The following is a 21,455-nucleotide window of genomic DNA, read 5'->3' as shown; positions in this document are numbered from 1 at the left end:
TTTGTTTTTCCAAAAGCTTCTTAAAATAGCCTTAAATGTACTATTTGTAGGTCAGTGACAATGCGCTTTTAAAACTGCTTGAATAATAGAATAAAATGACATACCTCTTACAGAACAAAATGGGCCATAATAATGTGAGAGAGACCATGTACGAAGGGATGTAATGGTTAGAATTAAAATGACGTCTGACAATTACTTTCAATTTGAACGGAGGTGAAGAAAATCAGAATTACAATACTCTTGTGATTAAACTTGGATGAGATGAAAATGTCATCATTGTTTGATGAGAATTTTTTATTAGAGTTCAAAGAATATGAATGATTTAACTACAATGTACCAACACCACAGGGCTGAATACTCTTTATCAGTTTTCCTGACTTTTCCTTACAGCAGATCACTAGAGAAGTGCCAGCCTCTTTCCTTCTTCTGTTCTTCTGCTACCGTTTCCAGAAGATTGGTTTTTGAAACAGCAAGATCCTTTGTGATAAGTTTTGACGCTGAAATCCTGTGCCTGCGTGCTCCATCACTTCAGTTGTGTCTGACTCTTTGGGGCACTGTGGACCGTAGCCTGCCAGACTCCTCTCTCCATGGGATTCTCCAGGCAAGAATACTGGAGTGAGTTGCCATTTCCTCCTCCAGGGGATTTTCCTAACTCAGGGATCGAACCTGTATCTACTGCATTGGCAGGTGAATTCTTTACCACTGAGCCACCAGGGAAGCCCCACTGAAATCCTGGAGTAGCTTAATATGGTAAGTCATATCTAAGAGCCTTGTGCTGAGATGACGCTCATCATTTTTCCTTTTGAAAGAAATACATTATAAAGGCAATGTTTCTTGTGTGAGATGTGGGGAGATCCTGCTCTCATCCTGCATTTGTTGCTAAAAATCAAAATTCGGTGAGTCCTTTTATTCCATGGGAGGAGTCTAGGTATTTCCCTTTAGCTTGAAATGGCAGCACTGGGATCACAGGTTTGATAGTCGCTCCGTCGTGTCCGACTCATTTCGACCTCATGGACTGTCTTCTGCCAGGCTCCTCTATCCATGGAATTCTTCAAGCAAGAATACTGGAGGGGGTTGACATTTCCTCCTCCAGGTTGTCTTCCCAACACAGGAACTGAATCTTCGTCTCCAGCATTGGCTGGCAGGTTCTTTACCGTCTGAGCCACCAGGGAACGTGAGGTTTTGACTATTAAAATTGTTGAAGACGATGCTTGTTCAGTTCTCTTTCCGGTACTGATTCCATTATAGGATGATAACTCAGCACAGGGACTCTTCTCTACACAGGGGCAGAGGCTGTCCTGACAGTTCCCACACTGTGGGAGCAAGAAAATAGGAGCCCCTGTCCTCTGACTTTGCTCTTAGTGAGGGACTCCTGTCTCCCCTCCCTCCCCCATGATCATCCTTTTTCTTATCTTTCCCCTTGGGGATCCCTAAATCAATTAACTAATGTTTTTTATTGGAATACAGTTGCTTTACAATGTTGTATTAGTTTCTACTGTACAAAGTGAATCAGTTATGTATATCATATTTGTCCTCCCTTTTGGATTTCCTTTCCATTCAGGTCACCATTTGGGAGCCCCAGATTTAAACAAATAGTTCCCCAGTCACTGGTAGTACATCTCTATCCTGTATTTTAAAAGATTTTTGTCTTCTGAAAGTCTGGGTCAAATTAGGTGGGAACTGAAGCTACAGTTCTGAGGCTTGAACACAAAGAGGTAAGGACTTACTGATGACAGTCATTCTGCTCATTCATTTCCCAAAGCTGTTGCCGTTGTAACAGTGTTAGTACTTGGCTCACTCATTGTTATATTTATCTATTAATTTTTGGCTGTATAGCACAGTGTGTAGGATCTTAGTTCCCTGACCAAGGACTGAACCTGAGCCCTGGCAGTGAAAGCTCTGAGTCCTAAGTGCTGGACTCCCAGGGAATCCCCACCTTTATTATGATTATTTTTTTGCAAATAAAATCGATCCACTTTATAGGCCAATATAGGATAAGTTATCACATACTATTAGTTCGATTTATTGTCAAACAACATTTTACTGCTTCCTTTTTTAAAATTGTATGTCAAATAAAATTAATAAATAAATTATAATTTATTAAAGCTTTCTATAGGATACTGAACAAAATAGGTGTGTTAGCATACATATTGATTGGGTGACTAATAGGTAAAGAAGAACTAAGATATATATTAATTATCTTAATGAAGGGCAGAGAGAAATTGTCGGATTAGGTAAATTAAAGACTAGTTAGGAAATCTGGGCTATTGATAAAAAGTGAGCAGTATCTGTCATACCCCTGTTCAAGAAAAGAGAGTGGATTTTTGGCTATTCAGTCCCTTTCAAAAACACTTTAAAGTTCAACTGATTTATCTTTGTAGCATTTGCATTGGAGGGTTTCAGTCTTCCTTCAGAGGTGGTCAAAATGATAACCAGTGGTCAAGTTGTGAACAGCGGAGAGATTCAAACATGCTGAAGTCTAGCATGTAAGAATCAAAGGCTTGGAAAAAGCAGATATGAGTGTTGACACGACTGGCGGCCTAAAAACCCCAACCTCAGGTAAGAGACAGTACAGGACAGCTACTAAGAGTTGAGTCTGTGAGACAGACTGCCTGGGTTCAAATCTCACTTCCCCCACTTGGTAGCTGACTTTGAACTATTTACTTACCCATCTTAGACCTCAGTTTCCTCACCTGTAAAATGGTAATAATAGCAGTATCTACTTTGTAAGGTTTCTTTACATAGTGTCAAATATATGTCTAGTACACAGGACATGTTATTATCCTTATTGAATTGTGGAAAACTCTTTTTTCTGGACCAAATGAAAATCATCTTTAATAGTGGTCTTTATAATATTTTTGTAAATAAAAATCAATCAAAATTTCTTAAATTACCCAATCTGAAGGAAACACATTGTAGCAGTCAACTCTATTCTCTTATTTGGGATCTTGTCTAAGATTTATAATAGGTACTCCACATCTGTAGTACTTAATTTATTATCCCTCACTGATGCTGTATGTAAAGATTTCCCCTAGTATGGAGAAGATGTTTCTTTCCACTTGATGGCTGATGGGAAATTAGGCTGATGGATGGAAGAGAGAACTTTGTGTGACTTAGGGAAACAACATGAGGGATTGGAATTAATAGGGATGTGAGTTCCAGGTTTTGCTTTAGCAATAGGTACAATTCTGAGTAGTTTGCTTAATCTCTTTGACACTCATCTTGGGAAATGAGAAAGATAGTAATGCTTGCCCCACAATGAGTTTTGAAGAGTAACAGATTGAGACCAATATTTAGAAAATCTGACACCCCATGTATGCTCATAATTGATAGTTATTCTAATCTGTGCATTTCTCCTCTACCATTTTGATCCTTGGCCAATATTTTTTTAAAAGAAGAAGGCATACAGGCTCTGATTTCCATCTATTCTCAGATTGACTTACTTCTTCCAGACTGGAGAGTTTCTTTCACCCATCCATCCATCCATCCATCCATCTGTCCATCCACCCCTCCATCTTTCCATCCAATCATCCATCTTGCATTTACTGAGCACTGTGCTGGGGGCTGTGCTTAGCCACTCAGTCATGTCTGACTCTTTTCTGACCCCATGGACCGTAGCCTGCCACGTTCCTCTGTCCATAGGGATTCTCCAGGCAAGAATACTGGAGTGGGTTGGCATGCCCTCCTCCAGAAGATCTTCCCAACCCAGGGATTGAACCCAGGACTCCTGCATTGCAGGCAGATTCTTTACTGTCTGAACCACCAGGGAAGCCCTCATAGAGCACTAGCTATGTGCTATCGCTATTCTATGCACAGAGGTTGCAAACATTATGCTCATGGTTTCTCAGAGACCTCTGAACATGTGGAGGCAGCAGAACTCAACTAGCTTTTTGGGGTCTTTAATGTCTTCTTGAAACCCAAGGAATGAAGATGTAGAAAAAACTAAAAAATATTAAGAATTAATTCAGGTGACATACTGCTTTGGACATTTTCCAAGCAGCATAATTATCTAAAATCGAGCTGACATTTATTTTCTAGCTTCCCATGCTTGTTAAAATACTTTTCTTGCTGAAATACTCATAGAGCTAAATTTCATCTAACATCTGGCCATCATATAAATATAGCAATTAAAACATGTCTTGTTGCTTACACATTAGGTATACATTTTAGAAATCCAATTAGTGTTTTATTCTTTCTAAAGTGCATTTTTCCCTTTTATTTTCTTTAGTGTTTGAGCTAATTTTGGACTCCTAACTGGAACTATATGCATTCAAATATTTTGCACACACCTATACAGTAAAAACCAACTAGATCAAGGTATAGTGCTTTGTGGTATTTCCTAATGATTGAGATATTCTTTAAGTTATTTATTCATTTATGCAACAAGCATTTATTGAGAGAAATGTCAAGCCTAGTTCTCAGTGCTGAGAATAAGACATAGTCTTAGCCCTTAAGGAATTTAAAACCTAGCAGGGGAGACAGAAACCTACACAAATGATTTCACTACAATGTGACAAATGCAATAAGAGGTTCACACCCACCTGGCTCTTAAAGGCAGCATTCACCACTCTTCCGATGGGTTGCATGTTACATAAATGATTGTCCTCAATCCTTCCCTGAAGGTCTGTAACCTCTCAAAATTGAGACGTTCCAACCAAGAACCCAAGGGAGTAAACTGATACTCACTGAGGCTACGTTATCCATCTGGGTAGGCAGAATTTGCCAAATGCCCTAAGGATGGATCGTCTATTTTGCAATACCAGCCTCATTTGAGTCACAGTTGTTTAAGTCTTCACTCTTTGACTCTCTATAATGATAGCTGATATTCAATGGTCTGTTTTGCACAGATGTGAACATTTAGAATTAAGCCCATAAAAACATTTTCACTGTCTATATGAGGACCTAACATACTGTGTACTCTGTAGGCTCTCAAAAATATATTTTATTATATGGATTCCACAACCATTTCATTTGGTGTTGATTGTACTCAAATATCTAAACCTCCCGGTCCTTCTAAATGATGCTTCAAGATGAAATGAGCAAAAGCTGTGGATGAATTTTCAAAATCATCAAACACAATGCTTACCTTTTAAAATATTAAACACTTTATTTGCACAAGCTTAGTAATATGAGATCAACATAATTCACAGAAATCAACCACAGTGCTAATAACACTTTAATAGATTATTCCAAATATTAGACATTACAGTTTCAATCTCCTTAACATTAGCTCTAACACTGGAATAACATTTCAGTTAATGAATAATTGTGAATATAACCATATGTTCAGTTTATTCTCACCAGTTTATCATGAATTACAATTTTATTGTGATTTGAGTCATAAAAGTGATAAACAATTGTTTATATAGTTTTATAAATTGCATGTTTATTTAATTAATCCTGAAGAGAATCTAGAAAGACATTCTGATGGGTTATATAAATTCAGTGTATTTTTTAGCTCTTGAATTTTAACATGCATAGGTAATGCTATAACTGCTTTTAAGTTTAATGTTTATCGTACATGTTGCATAACATTTATTTGATCTGTATTTTCATAGGTTATTGTCATTTGCCAAAGTGAGTAGCCACAGTTTTAAAGCCCTGGATTAAATATCTTGCATGTATTTTAGGGAAGAGGGTTTCAAAAGTTACAGCTGTTTTGGAGTGATCTGTAAAGTACTATGAAAGCAATGCAAATGTACACAATTTGGGGTAAAGAGAGTGAGTTTTGTTACATTACATTTTCCAGAGAGTAAACACACTTTTCTAATAATTTTGATGCCATCAACGTATTGGGAAAGACAGAATGACTTTCAGGTATCAAATAGCCTGAGTTTGCATATTCTATAGTGTTTATGATGAGAATTTATATCAGCTTTCTCTTGTCTGATAAGTTGGTCTGTTGGGCTCGCATTGTCATTCTCAGCTGTCACAAAGGCAATTTATCTGTCACATGTTCACAGCATGTGGAAACAGTGTCAACAGGCTGCAACAGAGAGCTTCACTGGGATCAATTCTAGTATTTGAATGTGCTATTCTATTTTGGAATATTTTGGTTCATTATGGAGTTTAAATCAGTAAGTGAGTTGCCTGGTTTCATGGTCTAAGAAGAATATTCTGTGCTATCTAGAATCAGACCTCTAATAATTAGATAGCTTAATTCCGTCATGTGCTGGGTGCTGTGCTTAGTCGCTCAGTCGTGTCCGACTCTTTGCAACCCCAGGGACTGTAGCCCACCAGGCTCCTCTGTCCATGGGATTCTCCAAGCAAGAATACTGGAGTGGATTGCCATGCCCTCCTCCAGGGGATCTTCCCAGCCCAGGGATCGAACCCAGGCCTTTCCGCAATGCAGGCGGATTCTTTACCATCTGAGCCACCAGGGAAACATGTTAGCAAAATATTTCTAATCTTGTAAAATCTTCAAGACTGAGCCAGCACCTACCAACTGCATCAGTAAAAGGATCAAAAGATGGAAAATATAAGAATATATGAAAAACATCAAATGGCAGAAATGAAGTGTAAGAATGTTACATTTAAGCAACTATTTAGATACCAGAAAATACTTCCTTCCAGTATAAAAGTTGAGAACTCTTTGAAGAAAATGGCATCTTCTACAATGAAAACATACTTTCAAACTCTGGACCCCCAATTTTAAAGAAAGCCCTGGAAACTTAAAAAATAACTCTTACCCTTTGTACTCCTTTGACAAACTATATACATTTGCAATGTAGGGACCACCTTACAATTGGGGCGGGGGGCGCTTGTTGTACTTTTCCTTAGGGAAGAGGCGGCTGGCATCGTTTCCTGGCTGGGTATAATTCATTTATGTCCTTCCAGTTTTTTCTCTCTGATCTCTTTTCTGTATATCTGTCAGCAGCGCTCTCCTGGGAGCAGCACGATGCACTTCATTAATAAGAAGGGATTAAAGGAAAAAGCCCCAGTCTCTTAATACACTTGGATAATTTGGTGTCATCCACAAGGCAAAAGACCCCTGCTGCATAGATGTCATTAGAAAGGTACAATTTCATTACTTTTTACTGGTAGAGCCTTGAGTGAAATACAAAATATGTTGTCTCATATGCGGGGAAAGGAAAGTGCAGAAGCTCTCATTCGCTGCATGCCCCTAAAATAGTAGAAGGCAAAAATATATTCGATGGTTTTTACATTTATATGGCCTTCCCTTAGTACTCCTTGAACTCATGCTTCTATAAAATATTGAACAAAATAAAGATGAAAAGAAAATTATTTATATCCTTAAATCACAAATGAAATGTATATATATATTTTCTCAACTAACACACTTGTTTTGAATACCTACTATGTGCTAGGTACTCTGCTTGTTGCTGGAAAACAAATGACCAAAATATAATTTATGAGGGTTTTTTTTTTTTCAGTGATAGCTTATCAAATGCTCTAACTGGAAGTAAGTGTAAAATTGACTGTATAAGAAGTAAACCATATGGCTGAATAAAAATGATCCTACACCAGTAAACTTTAAGTGTATTCAAAATGTTTCCTTTTTTCCCTTGATGTGTGTGTTAGTTGCTCAGTAGTGTCCAACTCTTTGTGACCCCATGGACTGTAGCCAGCCAGGCTCCTCTGTCCATGGAATTCTCCAGGCCAGAATACTGGAGTGGGCTGCCATTCTCTTCTCCAAGGGATCTTCCTGACCCAGGGATCAAACCTGTGTCTCCTCCATTGCAAGCAGATTCTTTATCATCTGAGCCACCAGGGAAGACCCTTTCCCTTGCTAACCTAACTTATTTTTGAACTGGCATGTTTGCCTATGGTTGACAGCATTATCTTTTGAGCTAAACCACTCCCAGTTTTAAGCCTTTAATGATATATTGAGCAAACATGAAACGATGGGCATAAACCATCCTTAGAAATACACCCTAGTTCCTATAGATGCTGTCCCAAGCAGGAAGCAGTGTGCCTCAGTGAGGGAGGGTGTGGATGGCCACCAAAGGGACCTGGGATTTAGGCACCTGCCAAAAAGATGACAGTGGGACTTCTGGGGACTCCCCTGGCGTGGTGTCTCTCTTGGAACCTTATGCATTTCCTTCCTAGCACCGAAGAGAATCAGATTTAATAGTGGTCCATTATCTCACAGCAACAGACACACAACTGCCATTAACACTGAAAAGTGACACGCAGTTGGAACTGTGTGTGGGAGAAGAAAGCCCTTGATTATCAGCTATTTACAAGCCACTCTTTGCAGTGATAGGTTTTTGCTTTACTATTAGCTTTTGTTCAGTGAAATCGACTTTTGCAGCTCTTTGTCTAAAACAAAGGCTAGAACAGACTGGGGTTTAGATGACAGCAACTGGCATTTCTAGAGACAATTTTACTGACATAAGGCAAAGCAGTACAGAAAAAAAAAAAAAAAAACAACCCAAGTTATTTTGACAAACAAATGAGTCAATAATGAAAATACTTAAAAACCACATTGGGTTACATACAGTATCTCTACAAATGAAAGACTGTCACCTAGTCAGCTTGGAATACAGAGGATTTTGATGTTCTCACCCTTTTATTTTGCAGTCTTGTTCTTGTCCCTCGTGCATTTTAGTTCATTAAAATATCATTATGTACAATGAAGATGATCAACAAAGGCACAGTGAAGATTATCAATAAATGTCATGAGAAGTGGGAGGGTAGCAGCGATTGGGGCTGGCAGGACCAGTGTGTACACCTTCTAGAACGAGCAGAGCTTAATAATTAACAAAAACTCAGAACTCAACTAGTTCTTGTTATCAAAAATATGTCTCAGCTAATGTTTAAGTACAGTTAACCAAAATTACAAACAAACAAAAAAACCCCCAGTTTGCCAATAAATTAAAAAAAAATAAGCAAATGGTTAAGTGGTTACAAGTTTAGATTGTTAACCTCATGTGGTGTATTTGAGGACGTGCACTGAAAACAGATCATCTGAAACCATACTACAGATTGCCTTTTTCCACAGGATTTTTGTATGATGGTAAGTTTCCACCCACCCCCATATAATCTTTCAGGTCTGTTTGTCCTGAGTCTCAATAGGTACCTTATGATGTAGATGTTTTATTAGGTGAATAAACATAAAGAATTTTATGAACATTATTCAAATTTCTGGGCTTTAGATCCATATTTACCCTAGAGACAGTGAGGAGGAGGAAGAAATATTATGAACTGAGTTTGGGTTGAAAGTTGGGTATTTGAAATATAAATGAAAACAACTCATTAGCAATGACTCATTAATATTCATTTGCCGAGGTAGTTTAAACATAAGGGATTGCGTGTAAAAGAGTTTGTTATATTTTCTCTCTTGAATGTGCAAGACTCTGTGACATACTCTGTATTTTGCCATTGACAAACTGGATTTAAAAGAATAAATACTCAGATGAGGATTGATGATACCAGTTACAAGGAAGAGGAAATAAGCTGATAGGTTATGTCTGTGTGATAGATATGTCAGGGCAAGGCTTAACAAAATCTTGATAGCATTTTAAATTGATTATCAATTAATGTCAAATAGATAAATTAGATACACATTTGCTTTGGGGATACTTCAAAAAGATTTTTTTTTTTTTTTTAGATTTGAAATTCATGATAGGTTTCTTCCAGTCCTCCTTGGTAAATAATGAAATATTTACTGTCTAGACTGAGTAATATGACATGAAACAACAAACCTGCACATGTCTAATTTATAACAAATCTGTTTCCTTAATGGGTGGAAGGAAATCTGAGGACAGTTCTAAGGGCTCTTGTCTGCTTTCAGTGCTGTCTGCTAGTCATACTGAAGACAACACCTCTCCAGATGGGTCTTTCCCTTTCTTCTCCTCACCCCGGTCAATGTCGATCACGTGCACCACTCCGGGTTTTAGAATCAAGTCGTCGGTCTCTACCTGACTCCTGTTGTCCTCCACCTCCATGTAGCTCCCTTTTGTTTGCTGGGCAGCTTTGCTGAAGGCTTCTTTAAATCGACGTTTGAGTTCAACATCTGGACAGAAGACATACTCATAAAGGCCACCAGCAAGGACAGCTCCTATGATTGGTCCAACCCAATATATCTGGGAGAAAGATGGAAGAGTTATAGAGCATAAGTAGAGTAAAACTATTTCTCTGAACAATGCATGAATATAGAACTTAGCTGATTTAAATTGAGAGCAAATATGGCATGCATAAAAAGAGACCCTTGGAAACAAAATAAGAAAACACATTAAATCTACGTCTGAGATCCATATATTACTAAATAACATTTTGAACAGAAAATAAGAAGACTGTTTCCTCTTCTCTTTTCCTGCTTTCATTATGTTCTTTCCATTTTCAGATAATCCTGAAAGATAGGTCCTCTTTGGTGGTACTATAAATTAAAAAGACACTAAAACTTATTTAACTAAAATAGAGAAAAAATTTTCTGGAGAGTATCAATACTTGTTTTCTTAATATTGCCATCTTATATTGGTTTTCTGCATAATCACAATCATAGTACAGATTGTACCACTTGGGGCTTTAATTATTCAGTACAGCATGATAAATGGAATCTGAGGTCTACCACTTAGCAATTTTGTGACTGCTTGCATCCATTACATAACCTCATGAACACTTAATTCCATCAGATGCAAAACAGGAATAATAATAATACACACCTCACCATTGTCAGGATTAAATTGAAATAATACTTGTAAAGTGCTTAAGAGTTCCAGTTTCATAGTAACTTGCTCCTTTCCATGTTTCCTAGACAATTTAAAGATGTATGGGTCTAGGCTGGCTATAAGTCACTTTCCTTATGTTACATATTTTTTTCTCTGAAATTTGGTGATTTGTTTTAAGAGAAAACCTCAAGGTTTGTCCATTAATCTTGCAGAGTGCGTTTATCCTCATGGTTCTTATACTGATGACTTGGTGGAAAAATCTGTGCTGAGTTTATGGATGATGGTGAGTAGAGGATTTGCCATCCCATAGGATTTTAATTCAATAACTAGAAGTTTCTATCATATTAGTTATGTGTCTAATAAACTAAGTTTTGAGATTGGATAAACTCTAACATTTGCTTTAGAGTACATGTAGACTATAGGATCTCAGACAGTAAAAATCTGCCTGCAATGCGAGAGACCTGGCTCAGGAAGACTCCCTGGAGAAGGGAATGGCTACCCACTTCAGTATTCTTGCCTGGAGAATTCCAGGCAAGAGGAGGAGCTTGGTAGGTAGGTTACAGTCCATGGGGTTGCAAAGAATCAGACAAGACTGAGAAACTAAGACTTTCACTTTCAGATTATAGAGTATTAGACTTTCATTCAACAGATGGACTTGAGCAACAGTTGTTGTTCAGTCACTAAGTTGTGTCCGACTCTTTGTGACCCCATGGACTGAAGCATGCCAAACACTGTTTATTGAATACTTTCTCTGGGCTGGCTGTATTCAGTGCTTAACTTGTATTAACTCATTTTATTCTAACTGATCTTTGAGATAGATAGATATTATTATCCCATTTTATGAGTATGAAAATGGATATGCAGAGAGGGTGAGAAGCTTGCTTAAAAATTTATGCTTAGCAAGTGGTTGAGCTGGGATTTCAGGTCTGTCTGATTTCAAAGCTCTTTCGAACCATTATGCTGTTTTCTATTATACTCGCTAATGGTAAAGAACCTGCCTGCCAATGCAGGAGACATAAGAGACAGGAGTTTGTTCTCTGGGTCAGGACGATCCCCTGGAGAAGGGAATGGAAACCCACTCCAGTATCCTTGCCTGGAGAAGCCCATGGACAGAGAAGCCTGGTGGGCTACAGTCAATGGGGTCGTGAAGAGTTGGACACAGCTGAAGAGCTTAGCACAGATACACACACACATGCTACACTTCTCTCATTTAGAAAAAAAAAAAATCAGATGAATGCTTCTGGGTTAAAACACTCTCTGGAAATTAAATTCATTTAGCACCCTTATTGCACAGTCTAAAGAAAATCTAAACTTAAGCTGAAGCAGAACACATACACTTTACAGGGAAATTGTTGACAAAGTGGCTGCAAGAACCAAGTTCCTTATCTTGAACATGAAAGAAACCATGTCAGAGTTGACCTTCTTGATGCCCTTTCAAAGGGGAAATGAGAGCCCTCCTCTAAATGTCTTTGTGCTACATTCCTTTGGTAAGATCTCATTTGGTATGCTCTGTTCCATAAGCTACAAATTCCGCAAGAGAGACAAAGGACTGCTAAATAATTACAGTTCCCTCAAAACACTTATTCAGAAGACATCTGGCTGCATGCTCTCAAAACAAATCTCAGTTTCAAGTTGCTATTTCCAAAGTTATAATGCCCCTTAACTTTTAAAATTCATAAAAGTAAAGAATTTTTACTGCTAAAAATCCAGAAAATCCAGAAAAGACTAAAAAATATTATTATACCACACGCAAAATTCATCATTCATATCTTGCTATTTTCATCTATCAGTCTACCTATTTACAGATATACTTTAAATTAAGTGTTAATTTTACGCAACCATTGTTACAAAATGGACATTAGTTTTCAGTAGGATTAAGTGTTATAGCAACAAGGGGAACCTTAGATTCAGTCAACAAGCTAAGGATTTTTTTTTGCCACTCAAATTTTAACTAGTGTACCACAACTCAAGTAATTAATAAAAACACATGTTTTCATCTATATGTTAAAGTCCTCATGGATTAAAATTTTTCATTTTTCTAAATTTCAAATAGAAAAATTGTTTGTATAAGTTGAACTAAAAGTCGTACTTTTATCATAAGATCTATATACTGTGTTCCGTTGCTCAGTTGTGTCCAACTCTTTGTGACCCTGTGACACCAGGCTCCTCTGTCCATGGGATTCTCTAGGCAAGAATACTGGAGTGGGTTGCCATTTCCTCCTCCAGGGGATTGTCTCGACCCAGGGATCGAACCGGTGTCTCTTGCATCTCCCAAATAGGCAGGTGGGTTACCACTAGTGCCACCTGGGAAGCCCTGAGATCTATATACTGCGTTTCCATTCCTGTTAATGTGGCAAGTCCTTAGAGACATACATGGGAATTTCAGTGGCAAAATGACCAATTGCATGGGTAGTATTGCTGACTAAGCTTTTTCATGGCCGGGTCCAAATCCTTGCTTTTGATCACTGATGTTCATGCTTTTATTTAATGGGATAGATTACTCATAGAGACTTGGTACACTTTTCTTAGAAGTGAATGCACATAGCAGTGGGGCAGTTTCTTCTCATTTGCAACATAGATCACGGATGAATGCATGTGACTGGGTTAATAACCCCTGTATGCATGACATTAAAACATAAGTGACATCTATCACAGAAAAGAATCTAAAAAGAATATATATATACATTCATACATTTGTGTGTATAACTAAATCACTTTGCTGTACACCTGAAACTAACACAGAATTGTATATCAACTATACAGCAATAAAACAAAAAACAGACACTGTCTTACATTCATGAATTAAAAATAAAAGGTGTAAAAGAGCATTCACAACATATACATGAAGATAAAAGTTAGCCCCGTTGGAAGCTGGCTTATATACACCTATTTTTATTGGTTGTTGTAAGTCAGTATGTAAAAGGTCTTCAGAACTGTCACATTATTCATTTAAGGGATTTAAATTTCTTTTTGGTAAGAAACAATTGAAAAGAAATCGACTGCGGTATTAATGGATACCGCTGCTCTCTAGAAGCACTGCCCCCACATTAGGTAGGGTAGGCATGAGGTGTGAGAATTGTGTCTTTCCTGAAAGTCACTTATTTTTCCAGCTATGGTTATGGTGATAATAGCATAAGCACTGGCACCATCTATTCCTCACCATCTGCAGTTCAAATGCTTCCAACTCCTATACTATTAATTGGGTTCATGCTTTTGTGAACAAAAAGGGTAAATATTTTTGCTATGTGCTTTTAAGCATTTCTCTTTTTCTTCTTTTTATTGTTTTGCAAGCATATTATGTGTCATTGCTGGGAAGGGTTTACTTTCAATTATTTAAACATCATATTCACTTCACTACCCTGATTTTAATTTGTTACAGCCAGGCAACCTCCATAGATAATAAATTCTGCCAAAGTCTATCAGAATACAGTGTGCAGAGCAGTGGTTAAAAAAAAAGACTAATAAAGGCTCAAAAGAGATATGAAATGTTTTACAGCAGATAAAATGTGTCCCAGTCTGTCCCTAGTCTTTATGAAAGACGTAATAAAGTGGTGGTGGTGGGGTTACAGTTGGGTGAAAGAGAAACTAGTGAGCAAAATAATGGGGAAAAAAAGCTCTATGGCTAATTGTCCTCAACTTTAGGAAAATAGGAACAAGGAACATGATGGTTACCCAGTGGTTCTCCCAATTTCCCATGATAACTGCAGGTCCAAAGGATCGGGCGGGGTTCATGCTGGCACCAGTGTAATTGATCTACAGGGGAAAAGAACACAACTTCAGACATTGCTGAAACAGGGCTACTAACAGGTAGCCTTCATGGCATTATGTCACTCTTGGCCAAGTCAGTTAGAGGAAGGTTAGCAGCCTTAGCAACATTCTCATCACAAAGTTAGCAAAACAATAACCTAAAATGGACAGAAGAGGCTGGATACTAAAGAACTACAGCTGTGAAACACAACATCTTCAGGCCAGCTGAAGGGTGAGGCTAAACAACGTGGATCCGTTATTTAAAGGAACTTGGAAACTTACTGCAAATAAATGTCCAATTGCAACAGAGATCCCAATGGCTAAAGCTATGGAACCGGTGACATCAGTCCGTTTGGAATCACAGCTGGCAAAAATAGTAAACACCAACTGAAATGTGATTATCAACTCCACCAGGAGACCGTGTCCAGCACTAAGATTTCCGTGAACCTGGAGACAGAAAAATACTCCATCTGAATTGACAAGAGAACCTTTTCTGTGATAACATATCATTGTGAAAGGCACATTTTATTCCTATAAAAACTGATGGTCAGTTTGAGTCTTCTGTTCCACCCCTGATTGAGAGATGCATCTCCCCCCTCAAAAATAAATACTTATTTTGGGCCAGCACAGATAATTAATTACTCTTACAATGACCAAGTGGGAGTTTGTGCTGAATGTTCTTTTCTACAAAGAAAGCAAAATATGCTACTGCTGCACTTAAGTTATAAAAGAGTTTCTTGAGAGTCTTGTAATTTTATAAGGCAAAGATTAAATTTATTAATTAGGTTTAAATTAATTAATATATACTTCAATTAAAATTTAACTGTGTGTGGTTTTTTAATCAACGCCTGTGCTGAGCTAACAAATGATATACTTAATCAGCTAAGAACAAAACCAGGATCAAATGCCAATTCATTTTTTTGAGTGTGACCCTTGATGTTTTAAACCTCATGTTCATGGCAACAAATAAAACTGTTCCTTCTGTTAGTGACCAACAAATAATTGTAATAGAAATGTCTTATGTTATATATATATAGTCAATGCAGTCACTGGGATGGAGAGAAAGAGGAAAAAAGAACCCAACACAATTTTTGTGCTGCCCAGACTTAGTGCTATTCAAGTCATTCAACAGCAAATAATGACTTTATATGATATATTCAGTGTGGCTGGAATCAGTTTGCACCCCTGTCAAGAGTTATCAGACAACCCCTGGGAATAAATGAGCAATTTTAGGAAAGACTCTAAGGTCACCAGGGTGTCATTTAGCACTCCATATAAGCTGCCTGGAGTCCGAGACTGAAAACAACAGCTAAAGATGGTACCGTGGTGACTCCGAGGCCCCCCACCACACTGGGAGGCGTGACCAGGTAGAGAATTCCGGCTCCAATGATGGCACCCAGGCACTGAGCTGCAATGTAGAAGACAGACTTGGCGATGCTGATCCTCCTGGTGCATACCATGGCCACCGTCACAGCGGGGTTGATGTGGCCACCACTGATGTGACCAAAGCACTGGACCATGGTCGCGATGCTGAGTCCAAAGCAGAGGGAGATGAGAACCATGTCGACAGGTAATGGCTTTTCTGCTCCACCCCAGTTGATGGTGGATCCCAGGCTGAGCAGGACAAAAATAAGCATGGCCAGAAATTCCGCGGTGACTGCCTTCCAGAAAGTTTGTGTCCAGACCCCTTTGAAGGCCACCATGATACTCTCTCTTGTACACAAAGGTCCACACTTACTGAAAAGAAAAAGCAAAATTGGCATCAGAAGCTACCGAATCAGAGTCTCCTGAGATGATGGCCAGGCCCTCGGGCTCCCAGGTGGCTCAGTGGTAAAGAATCTGTCTGCCAATGCAGGAGACGTGGGTTCGATCCCTGGGTCATGACGATCCTGTGGAGAGGGAAATGACAACCCACTCCAGTGCTCTTGTCTGGGAAATTCCATGGACAGAGGAGCCTGGCGGGCTACAGTCCATGGGGTCTCAAAGAGTCGGACACAACTGAGCCACCAAACAGCAGTAGCAGGCCCTCAGTCTTGCCCCATTGTGGGGCACCTCCCACCAAAGTTTATTTGCATATAAAGCTTCCCTGAAGATCATCTGCATACAAAGAAAGGATGCTTCTGGAAAATCTCCTTAACTACTTAATTATCTCCTTAATTAATAATCAAGAGATTGTCATTCTGATCCCCTTCGATTTAATATCCAAAGATCATCCAGTTTCACTGAAAAATTATCTGAATTGTCCCTAGAAAGGAAAATATCTGGATCAAGTTCCGTAAAGAATTAAGTATATTTACCTTGTAGTTAATTCCCTCTGAGCAACTTTTTACGTTTTCAATGTACTTTTTACATGTCATTTCTATTTGGAACCTACGGCCATAAGAAAGAGAGGTCTTTTCCAGTTTTGCACTTTCTGGTTCAAATGGCATTCTGGAAATGGATTTTGAGAGCTGACTGTCCCTTCTCTCCTCCAGTGGAGACTCTGATGAAGGGGTGTTCTGCGAGGAAGCCAGGAAGGCTATCTTTTGAGAATGTCCTTTGACTGATACGGGCAATGGGGACTCGCACAGCAGAGCTGGGACCCAGAACTGGGACGAGGACGCTGCCGTGCTCTCCCGGCCAGCGTGGGGAGAAGTCCTAGAGCCTGCCTGGTCCGGAGGTCCAGCGCAGGCCGGCCGGGACCAGGAGCACCCGGACGGGGCGGCTCCGGGAAGCCCGCCTACCCCTGGGTCCCAGGCATCTCGTCCGACTCGGGGGATAGGTTCGACTCGGGGGATAGGTTAGAAGTGCATTCTGGCCTCTGCAGTACTTCTGCAGGGTTGGGGGACTGTCCCTTCTTGGGCTTGACTTCCCATCCCTTGATGTTCACCTCTAATAAAAACCTCCCAGAAGGATCCTGGAGGCCAGCGTGTGCGGGCAGCGCCCCCGGCACCCTAGCCACCAACTGCGAGGGATAGCGACTTGGGGAGAGGGGCAGAAGGCCGCTGGGTGAGGGGAGGGTGGTCAGGAAGACCATGGGCCTCAAAGCAGGAGGCTCTGGAAAGCGGTTTTTCTCTAGTGTCTTCTTGATGGCCTTCTCTAAATCTGCCGGTACCTCTTCTGCGGGAGCTTGCTGTGCCTTGAGTGGGTGGGGAGGATTGGTGGGGAGGGAGGTGAAGGTTGCGCGGAGCAGCAAGGCAGCCTTTGGGAAGGAAGACCCTCTCTTCCTCCACTGTTTCCCTGCTAATACCTTGGGATCTTCACAGCTGAGAAGGGATGCGCTTTGAGGATATTAATGGCAAGAAATGACTAGGATTCCTCTTGGGGGACAATCATCCCAGTGACCCCGTTTTTCAAGACATTTGCCCTTATCCTTGGTCTGTGATGGGGTAGGAGAGACTGATGGAATGTGGAAAGCATTTAATGAGACTCATCCCAGGGGACTATGAAAAGGGTAATGCGAGAAGGTGGGCTTCCCAGGTGGTGCTAGTGGTAAAGAACCCACCTGCTAATACAGGAGACTTGGGTTCCATCCTTGGATTGGGAAGATCCCCTGGAGAAGGGCATAGCAACCCACTCCAGTATTCTTGCCTGGAGAATCCCATGGACAGAGGAGTCTGATGGGCTACGGTCCATGGTGTTGCAAAGAGTTGGAAACGACCGAAGTGACTTAACACACCCGAAGGCAGGCAAGAAAGCCAGGTATTTTAACAGATTAGAGTTATCACAGTTCTTCTGAGCATGGGCCCTTCCCTCCCCCATCGAGTCCCCAGGATCCCAGTCTGGTTGAGCCAGTGGGTGAGAACTGTGCCCATAAGGGCCAGGGGAACCCTGCCTTGACCTTTAGGATCTTGACTCAGCCCCTGGTTTGACATGGGGCTTTGCTACAGGGCTGGAAAGCAAAACCCATTTTCTGCCCAAGCCTAGGTGGCTCCTGAAGGGGACCAGCCAACCCCGTCAGTCTGGAGCATCCCCCGTCCCAGTGAACAACTCTAAGCAAATCATGCAATTAGGAGAAACCCCAGCTGGGAGGACATTGACATCACACTCCCTAGAGGAAGAGAAAGTAAAGAGACCAAAACAGTGCTTGGAGCCAGGCAGCCAGCGAGGGTGCCTTGGGGGAGAAATGACAATATCCCAAAGGGGGAGAAATTCACAAATTGAAAAAAGAAGTTTCAAAAGTGGCTTTAGAACTTACCAGCAGCCCACGGCTGTAGCCAGGATGGCAGAGGGCTAGGTGCTATGTCAGGGGCTGGTCCTCTGTTATAGCCAGATTTAGTGGGAAAAAAGGGAGAGGCAGGAAGCTAAGGCAGCCAGGTGGGCAGGACTCGGCAGGTCCCATTCAGCAGCCAAACGGAGCCCAGGGAGAGGCATGCCCTGGGGACAGGCGGCCTCCTCCCTGCACCCTCTCCCTCACCTTCCCTGCTCATTCTCTGCACCTTCTCCAGAGACCCAATCTCAGAAGCTCAGTTGCTCTTTCAGCTTCAAGACTTTATCAGCCAGAGGAGTAAAAACAACCCCCCTCCATCCCCCGAAGTAAACAAACAGACACCTTGAGCATGCCTTTAGCTTTCTTTGAAAATCCGCAGAATCTGATCTCTTTCCAGGGCAGAATGACCAACCTCAGAGGGCTGTGAACCCCAGGGTCCCCTGGCGGCACATACCTACCTCTGTCTTGACAAGCGCTCAGCCCAGCTCTTTCACAGCCCCTCTGAGTTATCTATCGTCAGTGTTTCCTTCCCTGTTCACACTGCCTGGAAATGCATCAACGCCATTTGTGCTTTTTTTCCCTTTCGCTCCAGAACAAAGGGGGTTTGTTGATGTGACTGGGTTATAGAGAGCCTGACAACATTACTTTCTAGCTGAACCCCCAGCCTGATCCACTTCTGGACAGCTGAGCCCCTAGATGAGTGATTTTTCTGAAGAAAAATACTAGATGATAGATTTACCTCCATAGACTCCATAGAGGCATTTTCTTGGGCTTTCATAGGTCTCCAATATATGGAGGATTTTTGCTGTAAATCATCCCCCTTTTTCTTCTGCCCTCTCTCTGCCTCTCTTATGAGTATGCCCATACCCAGCCCTGGAAGAACCACCTGCCCTAGAGTTTCCTTCTAGATTCTGCCTGAGCAGCACACGTATCTGTAATAAAAGAGTCCCAAGTTTCATCTTTCATCCGAGCCTCAGCATTGTTCCCTTAAGGCAAAGAAAGACTTACCCCCACCGCCTCGCTGCGGGTCTGTCACTCATGCCTCCCCCGGCCAGAGTGCAGCGCTCACATTGCCAGCCCCACGGCTCCCAGTGCGCCAGGAGTCAGATTACGGCCACTTGTCTGATTGGGTTTTTGAAGTCTTAGGGGTGGAAAGATTCGGCACCATGTGGCAATCGCCAAGTTATATTTGAACTTGAAATGACTTTCTCTAGCTGATCGTTATAGACACAGGACATTTCAGGAACACAAAATGCTGGCTCACCTAATCCTTGAAAGTGAGGCTTTCCCCAAATCTTTATTTGAAATCCTCCCACCACAGGGAACTGCTGAGAAATTTTGTTGTTGTTCTGTGTGCAGTTGAATTTGGGCGACTATTAAGAGCACGGATTTGCATTATCCAGCAGTTGAGATGAACGGAATGAGATTCAGGCTTCGGTGCATTTGTTTTTGAGTGGTGACATAGCCAGTGGGTTCTATGCGAAGTTTTTGCTCGCAGAAGCAGTTTTTAAAGTACTGCAGATCACTTCAGGTCCCTTGGAGCCTGTGCAGTACTGATTTGAGTAACAGGATATAAGACTGCTTTAGAGTCTCACCTGACTGTTATGTTAACAATTGTTGGTAAGAAGTAGCAAATTTGAAACAGATAAACGTTGGGTGGCACAAAATTATTGGGAACTAGCTGCTTGTTGTTGTTCAGTCGCTAAATCGTGTCTGACTCTTTGCGACCCCATGGACTGCAGGATGCCCGGCTCCTCTGTCTTCCATTATCTCCCCAAGTTTGCTCAAATTCATGTCTGTTGATTCGGTGATGCTATCTAACCATCTCATGCACTGCTGCCTGTGTCTCCTTTTGCCTTCGATCTTTCCCAGCATTAAAGTCTTTTCCAGTGAGGTGGGAAGTATAAGTAAATTTAATATCTAGAAACCCAAGGACAGGACTGACTTGACTGCACCATTTGTGGGGTCCAGTGAAAAGTGAATGCAGGACTCCTTGTTGAAAAATTATTAAGAATTTCCAGTTTGCAGCAGTAGGATATGAAAGGAAGTGTGGGACCCTTCTAAATGCACAGGTTGTGTGCCGGTGAGGCAGGCCCGGCTACAGAGTTTCGTGAGCTCTGGAAGGTCTGACAGTTAGTGCCTGCATTACCATCTCATTTTTTCTTTCTTAAAATGGACCACAGGTACCTAGGACTGGAATAATCATCATCCTTGATACAGGGCCCTCTGTCATCACAGGTGCATTTATGGCCGTCTTTTATTTTATAATTATATTATTTTAATTAGTTACTTTTTAATAGTATAATGATCATCATACTGGCAACTAGACCTGTGATAATAACTCACTATGGGACCCTCTTTATCCCAGCCCTGCTTCTGTACCTACCTTCTCATTTCACATAGGAGCTTCCTTTTTTCCCCCAGAATGGACTGTGGCAAGAAATACAGGAGAGAGAAGAAGAAAACAGTTATGTTTTCACATCATGGTTACAATTTCTTGTTTTCTTGTCTCTTTTGGATACTTGAGAACTGGGAATGGTTGAAAAGCTCTTATGAGAAAGAGGGATTACAATTTTGAGTGTGAATTTCAGAGGAGCTCTTTATTTCTGTTTCCAGCATTCTCAGATAACAAAGATTGAATTTATATCCTTTAAGAATGTGGCTGCATACTGATGGCTGTTCATCAGGGGTTTCAGCCTTTGAAAACATGCAAGTCAGAACAAACTCTGGTAAGAGGGCAACAGAGAATTTATGGCAATCTGCAAAGAACACTTAAAATATTTCCTGTTCATCCACCTTATTCGGACTGACTAGAATGCATTCTTTTTTTTTATATAGCTGAGTAATATTCCATTGTATATATGTGCGACAATTTCTGTATCCAT

The 21,455-nt window shown here is 40.7% G+C and overlaps 1 protein-coding gene across 3 annotated transcripts; it reads right to left on the bottom strand.

Annotated features, from left to right (window-relative positions):
• Positions 1-5,091: 5,091 nt before the first annotated feature.
• AQP4 (aquaporin 4) lies at positions 5,092-20,985 on the bottom strand. Of its 3 annotated transcripts, none has more exons than XM_055559344.1 (5): positions 20,957-20,985; positions 15,704-16,118; positions 14,664-14,828; positions 14,307-14,387; positions 5,092-10,049 (listed from the first exon to the last, which is right to left on the bottom strand). In XM_055559344.1, the coding sequence occupies exons 1-5, from the start codon at positions 20,962-20,964 to the stop codon at positions 9,771-9,773; spliced, it is 948 nt and encodes a 315-aa protein (XP_055415319.1). In that variant the 5' UTR covers positions 20,965-20,985; the 3' UTR covers positions 5,092-9,770. The 3 variants fall into 3 exon arrangements, with proteins under 3 accessions (XP_055415319.1, XP_055415318.1, XP_055415320.1); XM_055559343.1 differs by lacking the exon at positions 20,957-20,985 and adding an exon at positions 19,579-19,659; XM_055559345.1 differs by lacking the exon at positions 20,957-20,985 and adding an exon at positions 19,579-19,659 and having other exon boundaries at positions 15,839-16,118.
• Between the last annotated feature and the right edge of the window lie 470 nt (positions 20,986-21,455).

The sequence above is a fragment of the Bubalus kerabau genome, chromosome 21 (genome assembly GCF_029407905.1).
Source record: "Bubalus kerabau isolate K-KA32 ecotype Philippines breed swamp buffalo chromosome 21, PCC_UOA_SB_1v2, whole genome shotgun sequence".
NCBI lineage: Eukaryota > Metazoa > Chordata > Mammalia > Artiodactyla > Bovidae > Bubalus > Bubalus kerabau.
This window is presented reverse-complemented; position numbering and strand designations above follow the sequence as displayed.

Coding starts and splice junctions, on each gene's coding strand:
- AQP4 (XM_055559343.1), bottom strand. CDS start 19,610: ATGAGTGACAGACCCGCAGCGAGGCGGTGGGG. Junction 14,829..15,703: donor GGGGCCTCGGAGTCACCACG/GTACCATCTTTA, acceptor TTCTGTCTCCAG/GTTCACGGAAATCTTAGTGC. Junction 10,050..14,306: donor GAAATTGGGAGAACCACTGG/GTAACCATCATG, acceptor TCTTTCTCCCAG/ATATATTGGGTTGGACCAAT.